Here is a 27891-nt window from a genome sequence, read left to right as displayed (position 1 = left end):
AAAAATATGTCTATCAAAACGCACTCAAACAGGTATGTTTTCAGGTTGCCCTTACAGGTGGTCACTAAAGTCTGGGTTTTCAAACTCTGTGGAAGAGAATTCCACAGGTTAGGCACTGCATGAGCAAATGCCCATTTCCTGCATGATTTCTTAGCAACTGGAATTTGTAAGAGCTTAGATGATGAGGATCGTAAGGTTCATGAGGGTTGGTAATCATGCATAAAATTCTAGTTAATTTTGATTTTTTTCCCCCTACAGGTTTTTGTAGACATGACATTTGGTGGAGGTGGACATACGCAAGAACTGATTAAATCTGCTCCAGGAATCAAAGTTTATGGTCTTGATAGAGATCCTTTTGCTTATGAGCTTGCAGAGAAACTTAGTCTGCATTACAGGTAAATCAAGGTGCTCGTATTGTCATTCAATGGCCAAGCTAGAACCAGATAGCATATATACCATTCTATGTTCCCGTGCAGTAGCGGAGCAAGCTACAAGTTTTGATGGGACGAAGCATTGCGAGTGGAGTGAAATTTGTAAGTCTTGAGTGAGCTATTAGTGATAGATTTTAATCTGATTGTCAAAAAAAATCTTATTTCACCATTTTTTTGTTCATTTTTTTGTCTCACCTGCATAGCAGAGTGAGACTATAGGCGCCGGTTTTCCGACGGCGGCGGCATCAACATCAAATCTTAACCTAAGGTTAAGTTTTTGAAATGACATCATAACTTAGAAAGTATATGGACCTAGTTCATGAAACTTATAGCCATAAGGTTAATCAAGTATTACTGAACATCCTATTAGAGTTTCATGTCACATGACCAAGGTCAAAGGTCATTTAGGGTCAATGAACTTAGAACATGTTGGGGAATCAACATCAAAATCTGAACCTGAGGTTAAGTTTTTGAAATGTCATCATAACTTAGAAAATATATGGACTTAGTTCATTAAACTTTGGCCGCATTGGGAGTATTTGTTGAATTACCATCCTGTCTCTGTAAGTGTATTGGTCTAATTCATAAAACTTGGAAATAAGAGTAACCAAGTATCACTGAACATGTTGTGTGAGTTATGGTAGCTTTCAAAGTAGTGCTGCAAGTCAGGCGGCATGTTCGGGTTCGGTTCAGCAATTTTTTTCCGAACTTTGGTTCGGTTCGGGGTTCGGCAATCAGGGTTGGCATATTTCCCGCTTCGGAGGCTTATTTCCCGGACGCCGGGAAATAAGCGGTATTTACCGGTATTTACCGCTTTTTTCTGGTATTTACCACTTTTCACCGGGAAATACTGGGAAATATAATTTTCCACTCAGTTTTCTATAGGGATTGTCAAATTTTGAATATAAAAAGAAAGGTGGCCAGTATGGTTGCTCTGGTGTGTACCATTTGTGTGAGTGTGTGTGTTTGTTTGTGTGTGTGTTTATGTTTGTGTTTGGGTGTTATCTATGTCTGTTATCATGAAAAGCTGGAAAAAATAAAATACTAAAAAGATCCCAAATATACATCTAATTTAGATTCTTTAATTTCTCTGTCATGCTCATTGATGTCACTACATTGTATCTCTGCTATATCTTTCTTCATCATACCATGTCCTTGGTCATACATGTACATCGAGGATATCCTTGTCTCAATGTGCACCAGACGTTCTTTTGAAATTTTGTTGATCTCACTGTGACTGATTAAAAAGAGAAGAAGCTATTGTAAAGGGAAACAATGGAGCATGCTCCAAGATTGATTTGTTTACAATAGCTTTCAATCAATATGAATATGACAAACTGTACAAGTTATTTATTTTACATTTCCCATGAAACATGCAGTAGCTAAAAGTATGCCAATTATGTTGTTATTGAATTCATTTTATATTTCTTAACCCTAATTCCTTCGGGGGGGGGGGGGGCATAATGCCCCCCCTCGACAATTTTCGCTGTATATCTGCTGCGCAAAATTTTTTGACCTCGCTGCTCACTGACTTTTACTTTCAAGTCTCACGCATATTTTGATACCAAATTTGTGACGCCCGGGTACACGGTGACGACATTACGCAAAATTATGTAAGTGCATGTCAGACCCAAAATTGCTCATAAACGTGATTTCATGTACAAATCCAATGCAAATTGTGTATTTAGCCAAAATTCATAAATGTATCATTATTTCTTTTTGTCTCACCTGCGAAGCAGAGTGAGACTATAGGCGCCGCTTTTCCGACGGCGGCGGCGACGGCGGCGGCGACGGCGTCAACATCAAATCTTAACCTGAGGTTAAGTTTTTGAAATGACGTCATAACTTAGAAAGTATAAGGACCTAGTTAATAAAACTTGGCCATAAGGTTATTCAAGTATTAATGAACATCCTATTAGAGTTTCATGTCACATGACCAAGGTCAAAGGTCATTTAGGGTCAATGAACTTAGACCATGCTGGAGGGATCAACATCGAAATCTTAACCTGAGGTTAAGTTTTTGAAATGTCATCATAACTTAGAAAATATATGGACCTAGTTCATGAAACTTGGACATAAGGTTAATCAAGTATAGCTGAACATCCTGCATGAGTTTCACGTCACATGTCCAAGGTCAAAGGTCATTTAGGGTCAATGAACTTTGGCCGAATTGCGGATATCTGTTGAATTCCCATCATAACTTTGAAAGTTTATGGATCTGATTCATGAAACTTGGACATAATAGTAATCAAGCATCACTGAACATTTTGTGCAAGTTTCAGGTCTCATGATTAAGGTCAAAGGTCATTTAGGGTCAATGAACTTTGGCCGAATTGGGGTATCTGTTGAATTACCATCATAACTTTGAAAGTTTATTGGTCTAGTTCATTAAACTTGGATATTATAGTAATCAAGTATCTCTGAACATCCTGTGCGCATTTCAGGTCACATGACCAAGGTCAAAGGTCAATGAACTTTGGCCGAACTGGGTGTATCTGTTGAATTACCATCATAACTTTGAAAGTTTATGGATCTGATTCATGAAACTTGTACATAAGAGTAATCAAGTATCACTGAACATCCTGTGCGAGTTTCAGGTCACATGATCAAGGTCACAGGTCATGTAAGGTCAATGAACTTTGGCCATGTTGGGGTTTTTTGTTGAATAACCATCATATCTCTGTACGTTTATTGGTCTAGTTCATAAAAAGTGGACATAAGAGTAACCATGTATCACTGAACATCTTCTGCGAGTTAGAGTAGTATTCAAAGTCAGCACTGCTGCTATATTGAACCGCGTGGTGCAGGTGAGACGGCCAGAGGCATTCCACTTGTTTACTGATTAAACTTAATTAACTTTGCTTGTTTATGATCAGAATCAAGTCTGGAACGATTTCCATTGAAAAAACAATAAAAAACAAAGAAATACAAGAGAAATTTAAAAAACAATAAAATACATAAGAAATCGGTCTTGGTACCAGAATTTTCTTCATTCAAAATTGTTAGGAATGCTATAAAGAATATTTTCAGCAAAAAATTGCATTCTAGACTAGTTTAGTGAATCAGAGCAAAAAGTATGATTTCATGAATAAATTAAAATAAGAATACATGTATATGAATTCAGTGAAATTTACCAATGCAACTGCGTAGATTACGTCATTCTCTACCATCATGCAAGATGGCACAATTCGCGGCTGAGATCTTATCCCCCCCCCCCCCCCCCCGGAATGACAAGAATCAAAATACCCTGGGAGATTTAGGGTTAAAGGAAAAAGTTAAACCCTGGGAGAAATATGTTTTAATATGATTATTCAATTTCCAGGAACATAATTTGAGTTTGTGTACATATGTGTGGACTTAGATCCTACATGTATGTGTGTTTGGGTACATGTATGTACATGTATGCAGTATGGATTTTATCTGTTTGTGTGTTTCTACTATGAGTTTTGTGATTCTAATTATTTCAGAACACTTATTTTCACTTGCTGAGGTTAAAAACAACTAAAATTATTGAAAAAAATAATTATAAATCATATTTCCCGTTTTTTACATATTTACCGGACGCCCATCTTATTTACCGGACGGTATTTACCAGTATTTACCACCGGTAATTACCGCTACCGGTATTTACCGCCCAACCCTGTCGGCAATAAATGTCAAATTAAATTTAACATATAGAAAAAAACATCGCCGACCCACAAACAAATAATCTCCAGGAGGATCTGTCATATATTTATAATAAATTTTGTTTCTAAAAAGAATAGTTATGAAAGTTGTTGAACTTTCTTTTGTTTTAATCGTTAAACAAAAAATAACAGTCATTTTTAAAATGAAAATACAAAAACAAAAGAAAAGATATTGTTTATGAGAGAATCAGGACAGAAACAGAATTACAAAGATCAGAATATTTTTCATTATTATTTCATGTAGCTATGATCATGATCGATTACGATGTCATTGCCAACGCAGCTTCTCAAATTGGAAAGTGTTGATCGGGAATGTCGAAAAAGTAGACAAACAACCTCCACTCAACTGTTATTATACCGGTAAAATTCACATTCCAAAGAATATGAGTGTTTTAGAAAGTCCCTATTTTCTGAAAAGTGGTAAGATCTGGTCAATGAATTACTTTAAAAAGATAAAATGTCAGTCCATTCTTGGTCCAGAAAGATCGACGCTACGTGACTTCAAACATTATACATATTTCCAACACGAAAATGAGTACATGGGACTGTACTGTGTATTTTAGTGTTGTGAAATCACTTGGCGTTGATCGTCAGAACTAAGACGGAACTGATGATCTATCATTTCATTTTCAGTAATTGACCATATTAAACCACTTTTAAAGGTATAGTGTGTCGTTGGTTTATTTCAAAACTTTCTTTTTAATTTAACTCTTTGCTTTCCACAATATTCATAAACAAGTTCTGAGTCCATACAATGTATTGTATTGGTCAAAAACTGTTTTTATTCTTTAAAAAATATATTAAGATGAGAAGTTTTGCAGAGTGTGCTTTCTTAGGATGTTTTTTTAGAACTGACATAAAACTGAAGAGCGCCACCTTGAGACCAAATGACATCAATATTTGCTCATGAATATTCATGTCTCTCGCCTCTGCGCGAGTGCCGATCGCAAGTGCCAATGCACGGTACGAGCGCATACCGTGGAGTCGAGTGGATTTCTTGTTCCCGGGTTTCTCCTGCGACTTTTTCTTGCATTTCCACAGTAGAGAGCGTGTACATTCATGACATTCGTGCAGTCCCTCGTGGATATATACATGCAAATAAGTCGTTTGAAGCTCCTTGGAAACAACCAAGGTAGTCCAGGATAGAAGAGGCATAACCTTGTTTTTTCATATATACAATATTTGATGATGGTTTCTTGTCAATTCGAGGGTGCTGATTACGAATCTGAACGATGCCACTCGTGTAACCTTGAGCATTTTCTGCAAATTGGCAAAATCCAATATGGCCGCCAAAATATGCAAATTACCCATGAAAATCCTAAAATTGTTCACACATTGGCTACGAAATGCATGAAATTGTGTGGCAGGAGTGAAATACTCTCTGAAAAAATAATTTTTGACAAAATATTTATTTTCCTGATATTCAAAATGGCCGCCAAAGGCCCTTGTATATTGTATTATGTACAATATGAATAGAGTAAACTAATTTTCACAGAAAAGAGCACTAAACTGCAAAATATCGAGATGTACGAACGAAGTAATATATGCAAATCATCATTACTAACGAGATATATCATTTATTATGTCATATATGGGAACATTTCTGTATTTTGAATCTAAAATAGCCGCCACTCGCCCAAACAGTGTTGCGTACAATGGCAATGGGGGCCAAAAAATTCAAAGAGTGATCACTAAAATGCATATTATTAAGATTAAACGAGTGGGAGACTGACTAAAAACATAATTGTTAACGAAATATATTACTAATATGCCATGTATGTGATGAATGTTTTATTTTGATATTCAAAATGGCTGCCAAAGGCCCTAAATGTATTATGCACAATGAGAAAGAGAAGCAAAGAAATCACAAGAGAGAGCACTAAAATGCATATTATATGTGATAAATTAATGGGATACTTTGTAAAAACATATTTTCTAACGAAATATATCATTCAGGTTTCAAGTTTGTATTAAATACTGTATTTTGACTTTCAAAATGGCCGCCATAGACATTAACAGTATTATGTACAATGAAAAGTGGGAAACCAATATTCACAAGAGTGAGCACCATAATAGTGATATATGGGTAAAATATTGTCTGAAAGCATAATTTATATTACGATGTATCATTTATTCTACCAGTTAGGTGATAAATGCTGTTTTTGGAAAGTCAAAATGGCCGCTACAGACCCTTATGGTATTATGCACAATGTGAATGGGAACAAATTATTTCAACAGAATTTGGTTTTGCTTGGAAAAATGGTGATGTATGAGTGAAATATTGTCTGAAAACACGATTTATAACAAAATATATCATACCTTATGTAATTTAGGTGATAAATACTGTATTTCAACATTCAAAATGGCTGCCATATGCCCCTTTTGTGAACATTATTTGTCTCCACTCAAATTGTATATTATACGATAAGGGCTTATGGTGGCCATTTTCAATTTAAAAATGCAGCATTTATCAACTTAATTACACATGTATATATCTCGTATAAGAAACCATGGTTTAGGCAATATTTCACCCTTTCACAATTCACAATCACATGCAATATTTAGAATCAAGCAAAGCCTAATTCTGACAAAATTATATGTCCCATGTTACAATGTACACAATACGTTAGGACCTATGGCAGCCATTTTTTATTTCAAAGTACAGCATATATTACCTCACGAGCAATATGTGATGTATTTAGTTAGAAATCATGTATAAGACAATATTTTTACTCGTATATCACAGTTATATGCATTTTGATTCTCACTCTTGTGAAAATTAGTTTCTCCATTCGCATTGTACATGGTCAATATAGGGCTTATGGCGGCCATTTTGAATGTCAAAATACAGCATTTATCACAATGACATAAATGGCATATTAATGGCAATGATGGCAATGATGTTTTTAGTCAGTATTCCACTCGTTTATCTTAATAATATGCATTTTAGTGCTCACTCTTGTCATTTTTTGGCCCCGGCCATTGCATTATACATAATACTCTTGGGCCAGTGGCGGCTATTTTAAATATCAAAATACAGCAATGTCCCCATATATGACATAATAAATGATATATCTCGTTAGTAATGATGATTTGCATATATTACTTCCTTCATACATCGCGATTTTTGCGGTTTATGCTAGTTTTTGTGAAAATTTGTTTTCCCTATTCATATTGTATATAATAGAGTATACAATGGACTGGCGGCCATTTTGAATATCAGGAAAATAAACGTTTTGTCAAAAATTATTTTTTCAGAGAGTATTTCACTCCTGCCACACGATTTTATGCATTTCATAGCCAATGTGTGGACAATTTAAGGATTTTCATGGGTAATTTGCATATTTTGGCGGCCATATTGGATTTTGCCAATTTGCGGAAAATGCTCAAAGTAACACGAGTGGCATCATCCAGATTCGTAATCAGCACCCTCGAATTGACAAGAAACCATCAAAAAATATTGTATATATAAAAAAACAAGGTTTGGTCAAGTTCCTATGGGGCCTATCCTGGACTAAGGAGCTATTTGAAATGACCATCGTAATAATTGTGATGTAATGCAGTGTTATTTTACATCTGGATATCTGGGCATAGAATCAGGCCGAGAGGGAGAGAGAAAGAAAGAGGGGGGGGGGGGGTGATCTCCGATGAGAAGGGAAGATGAAAACAAGGTCTGAAGGTTTTTACCTGGCTTTCATCTGTATTTTTTTATTTGTTTTCGATTCACTGAATTGTTATCATTTTCTTCAGGTTCTTTATTTTTATTTGTTCATTATTGTTTAAATAATAGGTCTATGCTACATTTTTTAAAGGAAAAAATAGAAATCAATTTTTATTGAACTAGTTTGGCCGCCAAATTCGTTATTTTGCTTTGTGTGACCTATAGGTTGCTTTGTGTGACCTATAGGCCTATTACACATGTATACGATCTCTCTCCACCACTGAATTCGTCAATATACTGCCTCAACGTATTTGTCAATTAAATTGGACAAATACCGCCTGGCCTAGTGTGTGTGTGTGTGTTTTTAATACCCAGGGGCGGATCCAGGTTTCAATGATAAGGAGGGAGGCCGCAGAGGGGGTGGGGAGGGAATGAAAAAAAATTTGCTTGGTCAATCGACAGCTCAAAGCTATTTAAAAAAAAATCTATATATAGTCGTAACAGTTGCTCATAAGCCCTCTTATACCCCTTTCATAAACCCAATTATGCGGCTAATAGTAGCATAATTTGGTCGTAAAATTGGAGGAGGACCAGAGTTATCCGCATTATTTTGATGCTGCTATTATCCGCATTATAGCAGCATCGGGACAAGATTTTGAGTTTATGAACGCATTTCCAAATAATGCGGATAATTGCCATGGTGCGGTCACAAGGTCACCCTTTTCCAACACAACCGCATCGGAGGGGGCGTGTCCAGTTGTCATGACGATTATCCGCCTTTTTCAGGACGGGCGTTCGTAAAAATAATGCGGCTTATTTTCGCAGTTTGTGAACGCAATTTTTATTGAATTATCCGCATTACTCTTGGGCGGCTAATTGGAGGATAGGTTTATTAAAAGGGTATAAAAAAAGCGAGTGCGAGATAAAATTTTCATAAATTGTGTATTGTGTACTGAAAATTGACCTGACCAATTATTATCGTTAACAAGGTGAGCACTGACGGAACCAACACGGGCCGGCTGTGCCCCACCCCCCACCAGATATACAATCAATCTACCGTTATAATTATTTTTTTTTTGCTTGTTAAATTTTCCTTGGAAATATGTGCCCCCCCCCCATTTGAAAATCCTAGATCTGCCTCTGAAGATAATTATAATAAAACAAAATAATCACAACGATACGTAGGGCCTATAGTGCACTGGGTAGCCACTTCAGTTCAGTAAACTGTTTTCCCAGCGGGCCATGCTATATAGTTTTTCCCGTCCAATTTCATCAAAATTTCAACCGATATAATGATGTAATGGTTCAATTTAATTCACTTGGCACGCGATCTCACGGTTATCTCATTTAAACAAGTATAAAGAACGGTTAAATTAAATTGCTGAAGAAGTGTTTTCAAATTCGCCCGGACACCCTCCTTACGAACGTTTAGGAATTCAAAATCATTTATAGGATACGGACAGTGTTTTCGTCGCTTTCTTGTTTACTTCTTTTGAATAATTATGGAAATGGATTTTACTTCTAAATTGGATGTTTACAATTTTACTAAAATGTTCCATCCATCGGACAAACCATCATCGGAACAATTCGGTTTTGTTCCACTTTCATAACTATCATGACTATAGACTGTGGTCAATACCATGTTTCCCATCCCTTCCAAGCTGATACAAAAAAAATAAAAAAAGAACAAGATGATGAATAAAAAATACCTACCATTGGTATAGGTCCCACTCACTGGCGGATCCAGGGGGGACAGCCGGCTCGTGCCCCCCCCCCCCCTCCTTTGAGAGCCACAATTTTTTTTTTGCTCGTCAAATTCCTAGGGAAAATGTGCCTTTCCCTTTCGGGAAATCCATGGGTCCGCCCCTGCACCCACTCATTAATCACTAAAAGAATAACCGTTTACAATCATATCCTATAAATGTTACATGAATTACGTCTTTATCAAACATAATGGAATAAAATAATTCTAACTGAAAAGGTCAGAAAAAGATAGTGTAAGCAGGGGCGGATCCAGCTTTCGCCAATAGAGGGGGCCGAAAAATATTTTCATCAATTTTTTTTCTTGATTGGCCGCTATAATCTGATTTTTTTGTGGGTTTTTCAAGGGGTAGTCCTAACTAGAGACTGAAATTTTAAGTATGTTAGTTTTTTATTGTTATAAACAAGATAAGGTATCTCATGTGGTCGTAATATATAATACGAGCGCGAAGCGCAAGCTGAAATTCTTTGATATTTTATGTCCTTAGAACTGAAGATTCTGAGCAGTTTTTATAATCATGAACAAAGATAAGTACAATGCGAGCACGAAGCGCTAGCCGAAATTTTATTACAGTAACGTGAAAAGGGACTCAATTAGGACTGTTTTTTGTGATTAATGAAGAAGATACAAGTATCACCAATTAAATAATGAGAGTGCGAAGCGCGAGCTCAAAATTTTTGATATTCGGACCTGAAAACTAAACAGTCTAAGCGCGTTTTCATTTAAATAAAGAACAAGCTGTGTGTCTCAAACCATTAAATGCAAGCGCGAAGCACGAGCTTATTTTTTTTGTATACTGACATAAAGAGCATTTTGACAAATTTGGGAAAGAATTTCTAAAGAGAATAGGTATCTCACAAGTCAAACAATGGGAGCGCGCAGCGCGAGCTGAAAATTTTGATATCACAATTTGTGCAAATCAAACAAAATAATGAAAGCTTGATGTGCGAGCTAAAATATTGTGTGCAAATTGATTTCAGAACTGGATATATGAAGTGTCAGTTAATCATCTTGCATGGAATTCATTACACAGGCAATGCGAGCGCGATGTGCGAGCGAAAATTCTTATATAAAGTCTATTTTCCAATATTCTTTCCCCTCGCCTTTCTCTAATTGTTACCTTTCAGGGTCGGACCGGCCGTTACGAGGCTGTAAATTACACATCATGGGTATAATGCCTCTTTCTTAGTTTTCTTTCTGAAGTTTTTCATAGTTTCTATCAAGATAAAGTACACTTTTTCTGCAGGTTGTCAAAAAATAGGGGGGAAAGGCGGGGCCGGCTCGGCCCCCTCCTGGATCCGCACCTGGTAAGGTTTAAAATAAAATGTATAACTTACACAAATAAACACAGGAACATGTTACCTGAATTTGGACGCATAGAGTGCAAATAATTATGTGTGCCGATAAATGAAATTGAAAATGGTATTTTAGGCGAAATTAAACGATCAGTTTGTCGTCGTGAAATTAAATGACAACTTTGGGCCATTAATTTCAACGAATTTTCCTCTAAATTGGATTCATACAAAACTTCAAAGAAATGATATAGAACAGAATTGAATGATGGATACGTGAAAATGAACCATTCGTGCAGAGGGTTGACAAAATATTTCGAATTTGAACGTCCTTTCATTAATTCAAATGAAACTTTTATCAAATTGGACGGGAAATCCTATATTGCTCGAGCATTTGAATTAGTACAGACCTATATTCAGTTCCCTTGTTCGTGTTACTAAAGCCTTTTTTTTTTACATTGATCAGCTGATATTTCTTTAATTTGATACAATACCTTGTTATTGTAATTGCCATTTAACTATGTTTTATTTTACAAGGACTATAAGATTAAAAACAGTAATTACAACTCTGATCTTGTCAACCTGTTTAAATATGATTGAATGAATAAATTAATAATAAATATTCCATTGAACAGGCAATACGAACATGAAACGCGGGATTATAACATATGGTTCCCCCACCCCCCATTCTGATTTCCCCTCACCTTATTTGATTCATTGTTCCTCTTATATTTTTGTCTTCTCCCCTACCCTCTGCTTTCCATTCTATTACATGTTTCCCTTCCCTTTCTTTCCCCCTATTATGTCCCCCTATTACGAATAGGGGGAGGGGGGGGGCGTCCCGTTAGCCTCCTGGGTCCGCTTATGATACCGGTACGTCAGGCCTGTATGTTTTAAGCAGTTGATGTTTATGTAACATCAATTCCCCCCCCCCCCCGAAAGTTTCGCTTTGTATTTTTCTTTTCAACTTGTTATGGTAGTACATGCATGGGCGGAAATCACAGGGGGACGTGTCCCCCCTACTAAAAATAGTAGGGGGACATAATATCAAATGTCCTACTATTTTGGGTCTTTCGTGATGCTTAAATGTGAATAAAACGTGCGTTTTCGGACGAGATGACATTTATTTATTTTTTGCTTGTCAGATATATTTTTGTCGAAATGACCTTGAATTTTAGGTACATGTAATAGCATTTTTTGTGCTTGTCAAATTTTCCAGACCCTTGTCCCCCCTACCTTTTGGGAGAGATTTCCGCCCCTGAGTACATGTATATACTAAACAGTTATTACGTTTGACTTTGTCCAACTTTGTGACCAAAATTTTATTACGGTTTTCTCAGAGAAATTGATAATGACGTCCCCTTCACCCCACTCCTCCTTGGTCCTCTGGGCTTGGAGAATAAAATTACGAACGCATCATGGAGAGAGATATATATATTCGAGGAATTATTTGGGGGGAGGGGTCTTCTATTTCTTTGTTATTCCGAAGTTCCGATGATGGTGCAGCGAATGTGCTCTATGCAAAATCACATTTTGGCACGACTTCTCTGCGCTTGGCATGTCAACGGACAAAAACAAAATAAATGCAAACGTGTCATGGATCGAAATGGTAAAAATTATTTTAAAAAAGACATTGTTATCAAATGCAGTCAAACCAACATCATTTTTAGTGCATGCATTGTGCAAAATTTTGAGCTCGCGATTCGCACTCACATTTCGCAAGAATGCTCGTTTGACAATAATTTGCGCGGAAAATGTTTCCAAACCATTCGCTTGCTATGCTCGCTCCCGGAGAAATTAATAAAATTTAAAAGGCCTGATTACATATTTTATGAATCAGAAAAGACTTCAAAAAGGCTTTAATGCTGAACTTAATTACTGTAAACGTGCAACTACTATAACGCAAATGATAATCACATGGTGAAAATTTCACTTAATATAAAAAATACATATAACTATAAGTGCCCTTTTTTGCCCCCCCAAGAAAATACGTTCCACTGCCCCTGACTAGCACCCAGCGCACTCGCTTGTATTTTTATTTATCGTCATTCCCCCTCTCAAAGAAAAACTAACCTTTGCCGTTTATTTAGCCTGCAATGGAAATAGCAGGAAATTTTATTCAAAACGCGAGCATATCAAACAGGATGCAAATGGAGGTCACTATTTATACACTTTGGATTCTTGTTTGCCTAGAAGATGTAAAATATTTCAAGACTTCTTATATTTTCATTAAATCTTTGTCTTTATTTCTCTATATCTGAAGCTTTACATGCGCATATTCGGGGTCCTCAGGGCACGCCCCCCCCCCCGTAGGCTAATAAGGGGCGCTATAAATAGGAAGAAAAGAAGGAAAAGGGGGAAAGAAAAAGAGGAGGAAAACAAAAAAAGGAAAGGGGAGCGCCGAATTGATGTTCGCCCTAGGGAGGGGGTAGTCTGCAGGCACAGACCCTCAGAACTTTGATCAACAAGTGTGCCTCCACGCAAAGACTAGCACATACAAAACTTGCTGTTCCAATACTGAGCGAGAGAGCCTTCAGTACACAAGGCATGAGTAGGCTGCACATTCAGACCCTTATTTCGAGTGAAGGGTTTGCCAAGCAGACTAGGGAGGGAAGGCGCCGGATTGATAATCGACCTATAGGCGCATCGACTTTATGTCCGACCTAGGGAGGGGCCGAATTGATGTTCGACCTAGGTGGTGCCAAATTAGTGTTCAACCTAGGTGGAGAGGGGGTGAATTGATTTTTTACCTCGGGCAATGTCAGGGCGCCGTATAGATGTTCGACATTGCTCGCATCAAATACACATTCTGTTCATGATTACCAAAAGTGCATAGAAAGTCCTAATTTTAGATCAGAATACAAAAAAAAAATCATCAAACTCTTCGCGCTCGCATTGTAGTTTAGTAAGGTGACTATCCTGCTCGCATTAAATGATTTGTTAGATACCCATCCTGTTCATGATTCCCCAATAGTGCTCATAGATTTTTCCACATTTTAGGTCAGAATATCAAATGTTTTCAGCTCACGTTTCGCGCTCACATCAATAATAATTGTTGAGATAATATATTATACCCATCATGTTCACGGTTGCAAAAAAGGCTCAGAATATTGAAGAGATGAAATATCCCCTCCCCTATTGGCAAAAGCTGGATCCGCCCCCGGTTAAGAAATTACAGCTCCCACCCATAATTTAATATGGTCTACCACTCTGATGAGAAGTTGAACTAGATTGAAACCCCAAAATGCTTAAAATTCTATGCTTTCTGGTCACATTTTTTTTTCAAAAAGTGGTTACAACATATTCATGGATCTTTTTTCTCATAAAAACATTAAACAAGTGGTCTTCAATGCCCTTTTCACGTGATTATGAAATATGATAATTCAAATTGCATTTACGGCACCTATGATTCCCTGGCTTGGCGGGTCAGGGTGCCATTTTACAAAAAGTTCAGAGGGGCACCAAAATAGGCTCAATCCATACGCGCATGTCCGTTGGGCATCGTTTCCAACATTGTATCTCCTTATATACCGGCGTGATAATAGGCGCTAAGTCCATGGATCGGATCGGTTTACTTCTATTTCGTCTGATGCCAAATTGTCCAATTGCCAACTCGCCTATCATTTGGTCTACCATCAGTTCGTTCATTATCCACTTGGCCTATGTACGTACATGCCATTCCTTCTAATAACCAGTTGATCCAGTTGAATATATATCGTTTCAGCCTTTCTCATTATTTTACTGCATAGCGAATTACAAAATGTCCTATCCTCGTTTCTGCTCACTGCACAAGATATTATTTAATATAATTTTATTATTATCATGCAATGAAATTTATATTGTTTTACACGCTGACCACTTTACTATCTTGTAAATATTTTTCCAATGATATTCAGATGAAATCAGTGGCGTTCAAAATAAAGCTTAGGGCTGTATGGATTCCAAAATTTGTCACGGTCCCCCCCCCCAAAAAAAAAAGGAAAGAGAGAAGGGAAACTATTATCTGAATACCGAGTCTGAATATCATGTCAAAATCTTTCATAGCTTACAAAAAAAATCAAGATTTGTGCCCTATATGACCTTCATATTTTTTTATATTCATTATTTACGCCACTGGTTGAAATTAAATACAACTGAAATTTTTTTCCCTTTTAATATCATTGCATTATACATCATGAATAGTGAAAGCATGTTCGTAACATCTTTTTGTATTTATCGCTGTTTATACAGTGCGTATCATAAAAAAGTTTACGCTTTGGAAAAATCCTGTAAAATTATACATTTGTAATTTCCTGAAGATTTTTCCACACTTTAACATTGGTACAGATCCATTTAAGCAAATGACGTTATAACTGTCAAAAAATATTTCCGCTTGAGTGAGCACCACTCACTTTTGAAAATTTTGTGAAAAATGATTTGCGCAGAACTTTGAAATAGTTATGCGGATAAAAGTAGACCTTAATCATGAAGAACATGTGAAATTTAGCTAGGAAATTTGATTTGAAGATATCTTTTACCTTTTAAAACTTGTTTCCTTGCCAAAACCACTTTGAAGAGTGCATTGCGCCCCACCCCACTTCCCAACACACCGAGGCCATCGTTACGATATTTGCTTTACACTGAGCTGTAATTTACATGAAATGGCTAAGGCTTGATTTTCATTTTAATAATCATTGTCAAGCTTGGGATAAGTATGGAGAAACAAGTATTAAATTAGAAATGAAATGTAAACCCACTTTAAATGATAAAAACTTAGTGAAAAATGCTAGAGATGTCTGAAATAAACTTTTGTTCATATTCAGTTATGTCCTAAGATCCAGCTGGCAAAAAAAGGGTAAAGGTTATGCTTACTAAGTGTTGAAATGTCAATTTGGGCGGCAAAATTGTTACAAGATGCGTGAATGTATCCATTTTATTTCAGTTGACTAAAAGTGCAAGGGAAATGTATGAGAAATGTTTCGCAGGGTAAGTTTGATTTTGCCCTTTCCACTTGACACAGCGTGAAAACAAGCATTTCTGCGCAAACAGATTTCTGCGAGCTTTACAAAAATGGACAGTGCTCATTCAAGTGTAACATTCTGTCAAAACTTTTACTTTCATTGGATAGATGTGACCCAAACCTAAGATTATGTGTGAAAAAAATACCCACATTGTTATGTATATATTTTTTTATTCCCAGGTCTTATTCAAAGTGTAAACTTTTTTTTTATACGCACTGTACAATTCCTAAACTTAGGTTTTGTGTATTCCTTATGTTCGCATGCTCAATGTTATTTTTCTCTTTAGTTCAATGTTATTCTCTCCAAATAACTTTACTATGGTATGCCTATTCAAGAAAGTATTACTTGTTTGCTTTCCCCGTGACCGCTTTACCATTACTTTTGCAGATCGGCTTGTCTCTCAGTGAGTATTCTGAAATATATCTGCATTCTCCTTGATCCCCTAGTCTACAATAATGTAGACCCACATCTGCAGTGTGTGTACCTCAGTTGATTCAACAAGTCGGCATAGCAGACTAGGTCTACTGAGGCTGCAGAAATGGCACGCTTCGCTCACCCTTTCAGGCTGTTTTGCTCCGCAAACCAGCAGATCCCACCTCACGAGCCATTTAGAGTCTGCATAGCAGACTATTGACCCCCCCCCCCTGGAGTTGTAAAACACCCATAAAGGCAAAATATTATATTTTTATCGGCAACATATTTGCATCACATCACCATAAAGTAAATACATCAGAATAAGCAGATAACCATTGAACCTTGCCAGAAGGGGCTTGCCCCCCCCCAAAAAAAAAACAATAGTGCAATTCGTCACGAACACCATGCACGATTGGCCTTTCATACCAACTGATAGCCAAAATAGTTGAACCATATTTCAACACTTTCTACGATCAATACGATCGCCTTGACTGATATGATTTGATACTTTCTGATACGAAAACGATTGTATGCCCCTTGGAAGCGGGGTGCTGGAGTTGCGGCGTGTATTATTTTCCACAGGCATGCAAAAATAAATCGTGAGTGTGAACTCAACTGAGCACATTTCTTTTCTCAATCATCAAAAATAATTATATTATTTTCCCAATGAGTTGTGAAATGTCGACACGCCAGAATCTCCTTGGTCCCAATCTCAATATGAAAAATACACTTCCTCTGCTATAAAACAACAGTTATCATTCCCTTTATATATAACAGGGAAATGGGGGAAATGAGAGTTCCACTTTCATTGCTAAATAAGTGATGTTTTTGTCTTGATCGTGTCGCCACGCATCACAGTCATTCACATTTTTTTTCAACAGTTGAACTGCTCGTGCACACACTGTATGCGTAGGCCTATCTGCCTCTCATTTCTTGCAATAAAAGTTCATCTTTCCATTTTTTTATCGTTTATTTAATAAGGGGTAGCTAATTCAACAAAAGCACCCATGAGGCACCTCTACTTGTCATTGGCATCCATGTCTATCCATTCTTGGGCCATCGGTTCTATTCATCTTTTCATTCAGTCATCCATCCACCCACCGATGGAGTGATTATAGGCTACCTCACCCTCCCCACACTGGAGAAATGCTCGACGACCAATTCGGTGGAAATCCTATTGATACACGTTTCAAAGCAGACGTGTGCAATCCCGTCGGACGTTGCTTCTCCAAGTTTGCTTAATAGTCTTCTTTCACGTACTTCGTTGCCCTGTTTCCCACTGTGTGACTTGTAAAAGTTCTGTTGTAAAACACGCTGGTCGCCCCGTGGTCAGCTCTGCACTGAAATTCACCCCTCTGCATACAAAGAGCGGTTCTACCGTAGATCATAGCGCCGTGCAACTTCTCCTTATTCCATATCTAGGTATAATGGGTGGCTGCAAGAATAAGAGTTTTCCGAGAAATCTTGCCAATTACGTCTGCACTCCCCGATTTTTTTTTATTTATTGCTTTTGCTCATGACGCCTGTAAAGATTGACCAAATAACACTTTATTCGAAATTTGCAACTTGATGCATTGGTCGCACACACACACACTACCAAGGTCTACATGATGTAGACTACGCTACGTACATACTTTGCATCAACAGGTTTCTCCGCTCACCTTTTGACCTCGCAAGTTCAGCCTAAACAAACGTATAATAATCAAGTTGCGTTGCCTTGCACCAAAGAGCTTCACACCTACTTTCATGTCAATAATGTGTGTCTTCATGGTCCTATCAACTTGATTTATCTTCCTTTTATGTTTTACTATTCTGTTTCCCGCCCTGAAAATTGTTTTTCTCTTCGCCCTTCCCTTTCTTCATACTCGGCCCTAGACAGAATGGGGGTGGCCGTCTATTTAGAGTTTTAAACCATTTTTGTTTTAACTTTTTATCAAACTTTTCTTCTGTAATTGGTGTGTGGAGCCAAATAATCTGAAACTGACTGAAACGCTATACAATGATATCATGATTTCAGGAAAGATAAAGTTGGAGGGAACTGAAAGGGTGCATAAAGAGCTGACATGAAACAAAAAGTCAAACTCGGCCCTTGCCCTTCTCTGGCATTCCTCGTATCTCTTCTCTTTAGTCTTGGAGTATATTCAGATTCATGACATATAATTCATACAGCTCCATGCCTGCAGTAAGCCATATTGCTTAGTCATTCACGTCCGCTAATCAACGTGTTTGAAGTTTCATATAGCGCATGTATGTCTTTGGTATACATACAGTGTGTATGTGCTGCAGGACGATTTTTATTGATTGGGCAAACCAAAGGGGCAAACCATATCCGACCCCCGCCCGCATACACAACCAATACACACACGCCCTCCACTGATTCACTTACCCCCAGTGATTCACTTTCCCCGGCTATTCAGGAGTGTGTGCATGTTATGGGGATGTAGTGTGTTATGTGTTTGATAGTCTTATCGTACAACAGTCCAGGGGGTGGACTTCAGTATCAGCAGCCAATGGCCGCCTAACCATCAGCGCATTCGACATGCAGCGTCCGGTGCATGACTTCTACCCTGCTCTCGCTGTGCGTGTAGCATTTGTCGATAATGCGCATGCGCCATGACGTATTCATGAATATCCACGATGTTATAATGAATATGCATGAATCAAACGGCGTTCTAATATCAATTTATTTTCTAACTCGAGAGGGCGGAAACAAACTCCATCGGTAAACCGAGTTCCTGTAATATATATTTCACCCCTCAATATCACCAAAACAGAAGAGTTATACCAATTTCTGTTGAGTGCTTAAGTAGAGCACTGATATAGATGAGCATGATCGGTTCATCACGGACGGACATATGATAGATTTTGAAAGATTTGAAGGCTTGTAACAAATTAGTAATAAGATGAACAAGGTTCCTTTGTGTTTTATAGTGAAGGGTAGGACAAAGTATGTTGAATGATGAAAAAAGTTTGTTGCCATGGTTACCTACAAACATAGGTATCCACTAAATGTGCCATATCACGGACGGACATGATAGAAATGTGGTTTTTAGAATTTTTGTACATTTTTATTGCTTCTATCTAAACAGCTGTACATTTACCAATAATTGTTAATGCAACTAACACTGGGGTATGTTAGCTTCTATGTTCAGCATATTGAATTCGTAACCAATATCAAACTTCTGAGAGAATTGCAAATATTTTCCATCACGGACGGACATCTCAGACGGACATCACGGACGGACACAATCAAAATACAATGGAAGTACTCTGTAAGAAGTTCTTAATACTTTTTTTGGTAAACAAATGCTATTGTATTGATGATTTGTACATATTTTGATAATATTAAACAGTATTAGTTGCACAATCAAGTTGCTGCAACTTGATTAAGATGTAGCAACTTGATTTCTATGCTAGACGCACAGTATAATCTAGACATACGATTGCTCTAAACACAGTTCTTGTCAAAATCGAATGTAAAGAATATTGTCTTTTTAAATTGTAGAATACTAGTAGGTTCAAAATCAACAGCTAGTTGAATAATGATCATGTTGATACAAGTATTTTTATGATCATGATGATTTTTAGGCATTAATTTTCCAAGAGCAAAGATGTTTTTTTTAAGGTCCAAAAACTAAATCTAAAAGATCAACAGGTCGCTGATCGGCTGATCCTTATGCTTGTTTGTTGGAACAACACTTGTCAGGGGCTCTCTTTAAATCCATCTTTTGCACATATCAAAGCGGAGACACCCCATAACATCAACAGCCCTCATGTATTTAGGCCCTGACCGAATCCAAAATTGAAATTGATATTCCAATCCAAAGCTTATTAAAACTTCTAAACACTGCAGTGCAAGCTTTATGCATTTTCACAGTTTACCAGATAAGCAATTTGCTTAAAATTAGCTCCAAAATGGACTTTGAAAAAAGGTATTCATGTAATTTTCACAAACCTCAAGACTGTGATGTCATGTTCTGTTAGAAGCATTGTGAATCCATAGGTTTGTACATATGGAAAAAAAATGATTTTTCTGCTTATCAGATTATGCATTGCATTCTACTTCTTCTCCATCACTTTCTGCAAGCTTGAATTGATGAAATCTACAGCTTTGGACTTGTTCTTGCCATACTTTGTTTCCCGCTTTTTTGGCATACACATGTACATGTAGCTTTTCAACTCTATCTGCATTCCAATGATGTTTAACAATTTTTCCTGACAACAATATAACCCCAATAATGGCCAAACAAAGATATCACAAAAAATTGTGAAGAGTTGTAGGTTTATTCCATTTGAGTTCTGAATAATTCTCAGAGCCATTTTTCACTGCAATAGAAGCTAAAATTAAATTCATAATCTGCTCAGCAAAGTTTCTCATTTGCATATATGAATCTTTCCACAAGTATTTCACTCGTCCGTCCGTGATGAAATTAATGTCCGTCCGTGATCATTTTTGATTGATTTATTACATGTATATGCATAAAATGTATGGATTTTAGCTATGTTAAAATGAAATGATGTACAGTGTCCAGTGAAAATACTTCTACACACTTTTATTTCTGTTTCTATTCTGATAAAGAATAAAAAGCTGAATCCATAGACATCTAATAAAAATGATCACAGACGGACATTAATTTCATCACGGACGGAAATGTTAACATCTACAAGGAAAGTTTACTTTCCATATTTTTTTCCTACTAATTTATGTTTGATGATAGATTAATGTTCAGAGTGCAAGACCATTAAAAAAAATTAGAGTAACTTTGAAAACAATGAAACTAGAGTGAAATGAATTTGAGTGAATTAACTTTGTCCGTCCGTGATGAAATTGATGTCCGTCCGTGATCATTTTTGATTGAGTTTATGATATGGATAAAATGTATGGATTTCAGCTATGTTCAAATAAAATGATGTACAGTGTTTAGAGAGATATCTCTAAACCTTTTTATTTTTTATTTCTATTCTGATAAAGAATAAAAAAACTTTTCATCTTTTTTTCCATCACGGACGGAAATGTCAAAATGGAAATGTTAACACCTACCAAAAAAATTACTTCCCAATATTTTTTTTCTACTATATTATGTCTGATAATAGAGTAATGTTCAGAGTGCAAGAACATCCAAACCAAATTAGAGTAACTTTAAAAACAATAAAACTAGAGTGAATTTAATTTGAGTAGAAATGTCCGTCCGTGATGAGAGGTAGCAGCACCCCCATGAATAAAATGTACTATTCCGGTACTTTTGGAATCATCAATCTTCATGAAACTTAGGTTTTTGAAACCTGAGATATCAAAGATTATTTTAAAAGCAAATTTGATGAAAGTACCTTAAAAAAAAATTTTCACCTCAATGCGAACCCTTAACCGATCATGCTCAGATACTTAATGAAAATAATATCTTTACAATTGATTCACTGCCCTTGTCTGAGATGAACCAATCATACACTATACCTTTAAGAAAATATTGACAATGGAAAAACATTTCAAGTTCGGAATACAAATTTTACCTGTATAATAGCAACCGAGAGCAGGTTGTTTGGACTTCCTGTTTCAACTTTCCTTACCAACCATTTCCGGAACATCGATCAGGGAACATGCGTTGATTTGGTTTGAATTTTTATCTTTTCTGTTTTTTCACCCTCATTCCTTCATCTCTTATTTATTTATCTTTTATATTAATATGGAAATTTCAGAAGGTGGAATATATATACTTTACCATTACTTTGTTAGTCACAAGGAATTAATTTATGTCTTTCTTTTTTTAAATACAAAACAATTAAATGTACGTCCGATTACAGCAATACATGAATCAACTGCACTTTTTAACTGAGTTAAGCTTAAATGTCCCCACATTTTATAAGGAAAAAAATAAATTCGTGTTTATAAAAAAAAAATGATAAAAATTTAATCAAACACGAGACCGAAACTGTCATACTTTGTCATTTACGAGGAATGAATTTATGTCTGGTTCTTTTTCTTTATTAAATACAAAATGATAAGGTCCGATTACAATCACGATCGATAACGGCAAAACGTAATTACACCACACTTTTATACCGAGTTTAGCTTCAAAATGTCCCCTCATTTTATCAAGAAAAAATATATTCATGTTAATAAAATATTCTTAAGTTGATAGCAGTTCAATCAAAGACGAGATGGGAGCTATCATAGTGGATTTTGAAAATATATTGAGTGGGATTCTCTTTGTGCACAATCACTAACCAATATATTTTTTTTTATTTTATACTTAAATCTATGCAGTCATCGGACTTACGCATTGCATATTAACATTTTTTTTTTACCGAACTTCCGAACCAGGCCTTTGCGTTCGGTTCGGAAATGCCAAGTTCGGCGAACTTCCGTTCGGTTCGCCGGTTCGGCTGCAGCACTATTTCAAAGTCAGCACTGCTGTTATGTTGAATCACGTGATGCAGGTGAGACGGCCAGAGGCATTCCACTTTTTTTTGGAAGACTATTTTTGGGGAGGTCTTGAAAATTTTTAGGGGATCCAGTATCCGTGTAAGACCCCCCCCCCCCATCTTAAGGCCAGATGTCATCATTACACACACCCAATCAGACTTTACCATGTTTGTTGAAAGCCACATATTGAGACCTTTGTAAGGTGTAATGCGCTAAACAAAATCTGTTATTATTCTGACACTATTCTTGTTATGAGAGACAACGAGGGACAAACATCTTAATGGTAAATTCAAAATGTTTGAAAACTGATTTTAACTCCCAATATGTGGTACATGCTGTAGCATAACTCTATGTAGGCCGCGGTATTTTGGGGAGTCATATGGCCGGGGGGGGGGGCGCCCAGGCATACCCCCCCCCCTTGAGATTTCGACCGCGTGATCGCGCCAAAAATTGTCACTCGAGTTGCCTGGGACATAATCTACACAATTGTATAGTAATTTATTTCATGCAAATCGCTATTAAGTGATTATGCTAACTTATGCGTATAAGTATGCAAAATCATACTTTTTCCTCTAACTCCCTAAATAAAGCTCCAAATGTTCTCATTTTTTGTATGGAAACTTTTTGTGGTATTCTTAGCAAGTGTACTTGAACAAAATTGCGATAACAAATCATATTATTGCTTTTTGCAGTTTCTTATGTATTTCCTTTTTTTTAACCTTTTGTTTTTCATTGTTTTTTCAATGAAATTTGCTGGGGATTTATCTGAGATAATAAAAAGCATAAAATAAACACATTTAGACTAGTCAAGTTAAAAATAATCATTTATGATTTTTGGTTGAAAACACAATGTGCATTGACTTTGTACACAAAATAATGTTGTTGATCAATGTTTTGTCTGACATGCACATAATATTGCATAATTTCGGAACCAGGTACCCGGGTGACTCAAATTTGGTCCCAAAAGTTGCGCAAGACTTTAAAGTAAAAAGTCAGCGAGTGGCGCGGTTAAGAAAAATTCGTGCGGTGAAAATATTGCGCGAATCGTTGAGGGGGGCCTCCGAGGGTCCCCCCTCCTGGCCTAGATAAGGATAAGTGATTGTCTCCTGTCCTGAATTGCTAAAAAAAAGAGAGATTGTGAAATGCATCCCAGACATTTGATTGGATTTGAACCCAAAACCTTCCCATTCAAGGGCCTTGGCTGTTCCCCACAGATCATCACATTTTTTTTTCATGCCTTTCCCACCCTTATTGACTCTTTACAGGGGTCAGCTGTGTCCATTGTTCACATTAACAAGCTTCTGAATGGAAAATTCAAAATGTTTGAAAATTTGATAAGGGTTTTGGAAATAACACTCCCATAATATTGTCAAATACTAGAAGGAGAAATATGTGGTGTATAGCATAAGAAATTGCCCCCAGTCCTGAATAGTTCAAAAACAGCTTTGTGAAATGCACCCCAGCCATTAGCTTGGATTTCAACCCAAGCCCTTCCTAGTCAAAGAACTTTGATGTACCCTACAGATCATCGCATCCTTTTGATGCCTTTCCCACCCTTATTGAATCTTTACAGGGGTCAGCTGTGTCCGTTGCTTGGAAAGTTTAGTGAGGTTAAGGATCTTCTTTCTGAGAAGGACATCTCTGATGTGGATGGAATACTGATTGATGCAGGATGTTCATCCCTTCAGTTTGACACTCCAGAGAGAGGATTCTCTATCAGTCAGGATGGACCTCTTGATATGAGAATGGATGCAAACAGGTAAATATGTTCTATATTTCCAAGATACCCCTTTCATTTCGATTCAAATGCCACTCACATTAAAGAAGTAGTTGTTGGTGGCACTATGCCCCTCACTTCTAGAGGCATTATATTTTATGTCCATCTATTTGAGAGTCTCTTGGCTGTCCTATTTTCATTCTCACAATAAATTAAGAGCCATTCAATGGATCCACTTCAAATTTCAAAACTTGGTTCAAGTATGCATATTGTAGGTGTGACTCTGATATGGTTAGTGTTTTGGGTCGCAATGTCAAAGGTCAGAGTTGACTAATTTACCGGAAAGTATCTTTCAAGGGGTTGCAAGAAGTGATGGATGGATGACTTGATAAAGGGCAGAATCAACCCTTCTGGCTGTGAGAAGGCTGGGGAATCAAACTGGAGTCATGATATTTATTATTTTACCTCACCAGAAACTCTTGCACATTGGAATACATCTGTTGGTTCTCTGTTTTTTATTTTTTAGAATCCCTTCACAACCTACTGCAGCTGATGTTGTAAACTCATTAGACCATGCCACTCTCACTCAGATATTGCGCACATACGGAGAAGAATCAAAAGCCAAAAGAATTGCTGAGGCAATCATAGACTACCGAGCAAACTTCAGAATTTTTTCTTCTACTTCGGAACTTGCAACGGTGGTTGCATGTTGTCACACCCATAGGGATGCAAAGAGCAATCGAGACAAGCTTGGACGGCACGCACATACCGCTACCAAGACCTTTCAAGCATTGAGGATATTTGTGAACAATGAGCTTAATGAACTCGCTATGGCAATGGAGTCAGCATGGGATCTCTTAAAACCTGGTGGAAAATTAGCTGTTCTGACCTTTCACTCATTGGAAGACAGAGTTGTTAAGAGATCGCTTCAGGGGAGACATGTATCTGAGAGAGGGAACTCATTGCGTCAAAAGAGGATGATGGTGTCTTCTGCAGATAGTGGTATACAGAAGTGGGAAATAGTCAAGAGAAAAGAACTGACTGCAGGCGATGAAGAAATCAGTTTGAACCCCAGAGCAAGATCAGCTAAGCTCAGAACTGCCATTAAGCTGTAACATTTGTCCATGAGTTATTTTTCATTAATACTTGCTAAAAATCAATGTCTTTATATTTAGACAGCCCTTGGAACAGACTTATGGATTCAATTTAGATACTGTTGGTTTTCATAGACTGATTAGATCAATGCAGTAGTGCAATGTGCAGTGATACTAAATGATGTCATTATGAGCTACATTATAGGTCACATTTATATGATCAAGGCCCTTGTGATATTTGGGGAAGGAGATATCGGAAAAAAGTATTCCTGTGTGCTTGAGCAAATACACCCCTGAAATGCACCTAGCCCTTGAAAACCAAGAAAGACCCAATGAAATTCCCATAGTGTCCTATGAAATAAAAAAAAAGTTTTGGCAAATGATCTGAAAATATAACCCTCAATATTTTTTTTATTTTATTAATTTTTGCTTGAGCCTTGAAGTGTAGATGATATTGGATGCTCTTGTTTCATGGAATGCTGGAAATGTTCCACTGGTTAAAGGGCCTTTAAAAAGGCCAATATTTCCCTCTTATCCAGTCCAGTGCATTATTGACCCAAGGAACTGGTAATTTCACTAATTTCATTTCTTGCTATATTTTGATTCTGTGGAAATAAAGAAAGAGCAAAAAAAAAATGTTCTGACAGAAATGTTCAGTGGTAGACGATAAATTATTCTGGTAATATTTACATCCCTCAAAAACAATCCTAGACACAATGTTATCATAAAAAGTATTTTATTTATTTATTTTGATATCATTGAACAGTTGTTGGGTCACTCTGTATCAAAAAGGGTGAAAGGTCATTTCATTTCACTGGGTAAATGTTTACTTGCAAGATTCATATTGACAATTAATTATGCATAGATAATTAATAAACATTGGTCATTGATGCATTGAGGGTACATTTGTATTAACCCCCTCAACATTTTTCGCGATAAATCCGCCGCGCGAAATTTTTTGACTGTGTCGCTCCCTGACTTTTTACTTTCAAGTCTCACGCAGCTTTTGAGACCAAAATTGTGACCCCCGGGTACGTGGTTCCAAAATGACGCAACATCTCGACGGCCGAGATCATAAGGGGGGCTGAATCAGCCCCCCCCCCCAGTCTTCTTAGGCATCGAAAAAGCCCAGTCTATTTAGGGTTAAGCTGTTGGAGATCACATGGTAAGGTCAAGGTTCATTTTTAAAATCCTACTTGCATGACTTTCCTGTGAGACAAACCTTACACACATTGCTGCTATGGCAACTAAGCATGGGTAGATACACTTGAATACATTCATGTTTTGAAGATCTCTGAAGGTCAAAAGCCATTTGAGATCAAATATTCAAATTTGTTTGCGTGACACTTTAATGATATATAGCCTACCTCTGTATCTGAAACTTCAGTTGCAATAAAAAAATATCATTAGATTTTGTGGGGTGCTAATGCAAGAAAAGCATTGCATGCTTTTTTTGGAAATATAGGTATATATAATTCTCTTTGTATGTTTAGTTTTCTCTTTGTATGTTTAGTTTGTCAGACTAGTTGATATGGTGTGCAGTTATTATGATGTTGAATGTTTTCTGTCTGAATTCCATTTTAGCTCATCTGCATACCTGCCAACCATTCCGATTTTGGTGGAATTATACCGATTTTTTAACCTCCATTCCGAATTCCTAATTTTTAAACCAAAATTCAGATTTTTGGGTCAATCAATATAGTGTTGAAATTATTGAAACGGCTGTACAATGCGACTATAAACGCATAAACGGCTGTAAGATACGACTAACGCATACACACGCAACAGCCGATATTAGCGTTGACTTCCGGAACAAAATGTCGGCTGACATTGGCTCGCGAAAGTGCCAGTTTTTAGTGAGGACATGTTTTCACAATCCACGAACATCGGAAAAACCGTGAAAATTTTACTTTTTTAGACCCCTTGTTTTCTAACTACGATGTAAAGAATTAACGATGGTGATATATTTGACGCGAAATATGGTGATTTAGGTAAGAAAATTTCACTTTTTATTCGAGGTTTTGCCCATGTCGCCGGATGATTTTGTATTGTGGGAGTGAGTAAGTGATTGTGAAGTGTACCGGTACATATCTAGAGTGTGTTGGTAATATCATTGGTGAATCTGCCGAACGCTTGCCTAAACTCCCGGCGCCCGAGTTGCTGCGCCTCAACCTCCCAGTCTCACCGGTGCACCGCGGTACGGTAGGCCTGGTGGTGGGTGCGGGTAGGGCGAATGCCGCCGTTAGTTTCGGCTCCGTTTTTGTCATGGCTGAAAATCTGCTTTCTTATGCCAACAAGCAATAATCCAATATAGGTGAACCTCAGTCACTACCCGTGTAGTGAAATAACATGAATAAGATGACAATGTTTGGCTTATTTGATGCATGATTGATAATTTGATGCATGATTGATC

The 27891-nt window shown here is 37.1% G+C and overlaps 1 protein-coding gene across 1 annotated transcript; it reads left to right on the top strand.

Moving 5' to 3' along the window:
* Positions 1 to 223: 223 nt before the first annotated feature.
* Positions 224 to 26255, top strand: LOC121415414 (12S rRNA N4-methylcytidine methyltransferase-like). The gene is made up of 3 exons (XM_041608616.1): positions 224 to 395; positions 24241 to 24426; positions 24911 to 26255. The coding sequence occupies exons 1-3, from the start codon at positions 271 to 273 to the stop codon at positions 25497 to 25499; spliced, it is 900 nt and encodes a 299-aa protein (XP_041464550.1). The 5' UTR covers positions 224 to 270; the 3' UTR covers positions 25500 to 26255.
* The last annotated feature ends 1636 nt before the right edge of the window (positions 26256 to 27891 follow it).

Source organism: Lytechinus variegatus, chromosome 1 (genome assembly GCF_018143015.1).
Source record: "Lytechinus variegatus isolate NC3 chromosome 1, Lvar_3.0, whole genome shotgun sequence".
NCBI classification, from domain to species: Eukaryota; Metazoa; Echinodermata; class Echinoidea; order Temnopleuroida; family Toxopneustidae; genus Lytechinus; species Lytechinus variegatus.
Note: the sequence above shows the minus strand (reverse complement) of the source record. Positions and strands in the feature narration are given on the sequence as shown.

What these genes read in the sequence shown, in the direction of transcription:
- LOC121415414 (XM_041608616.1), top strand. Translation starts at nt 271, where the DNA reads ATGACATTTGGTGGAGGTGGACATACGCAAGAACTGATTAAATCTGCT. An exon ending in AAACTTAGTCTGCATTACAG is followed by an intron (nt 396 to 24,240) that starts GTAAATCAAGGT and finishes GAATCTTTACAG; the next exon opens with GGGTCAGCTGTGTCCGTTGC. An exon ending in ATGAGAATGGATGCAAACAG is followed by an intron (nt 24,427 to 24,910) that starts GTAAATATGTTC and finishes TTTATTTTTTAG; the next exon opens with AATCCCTTCACAACCTACTG.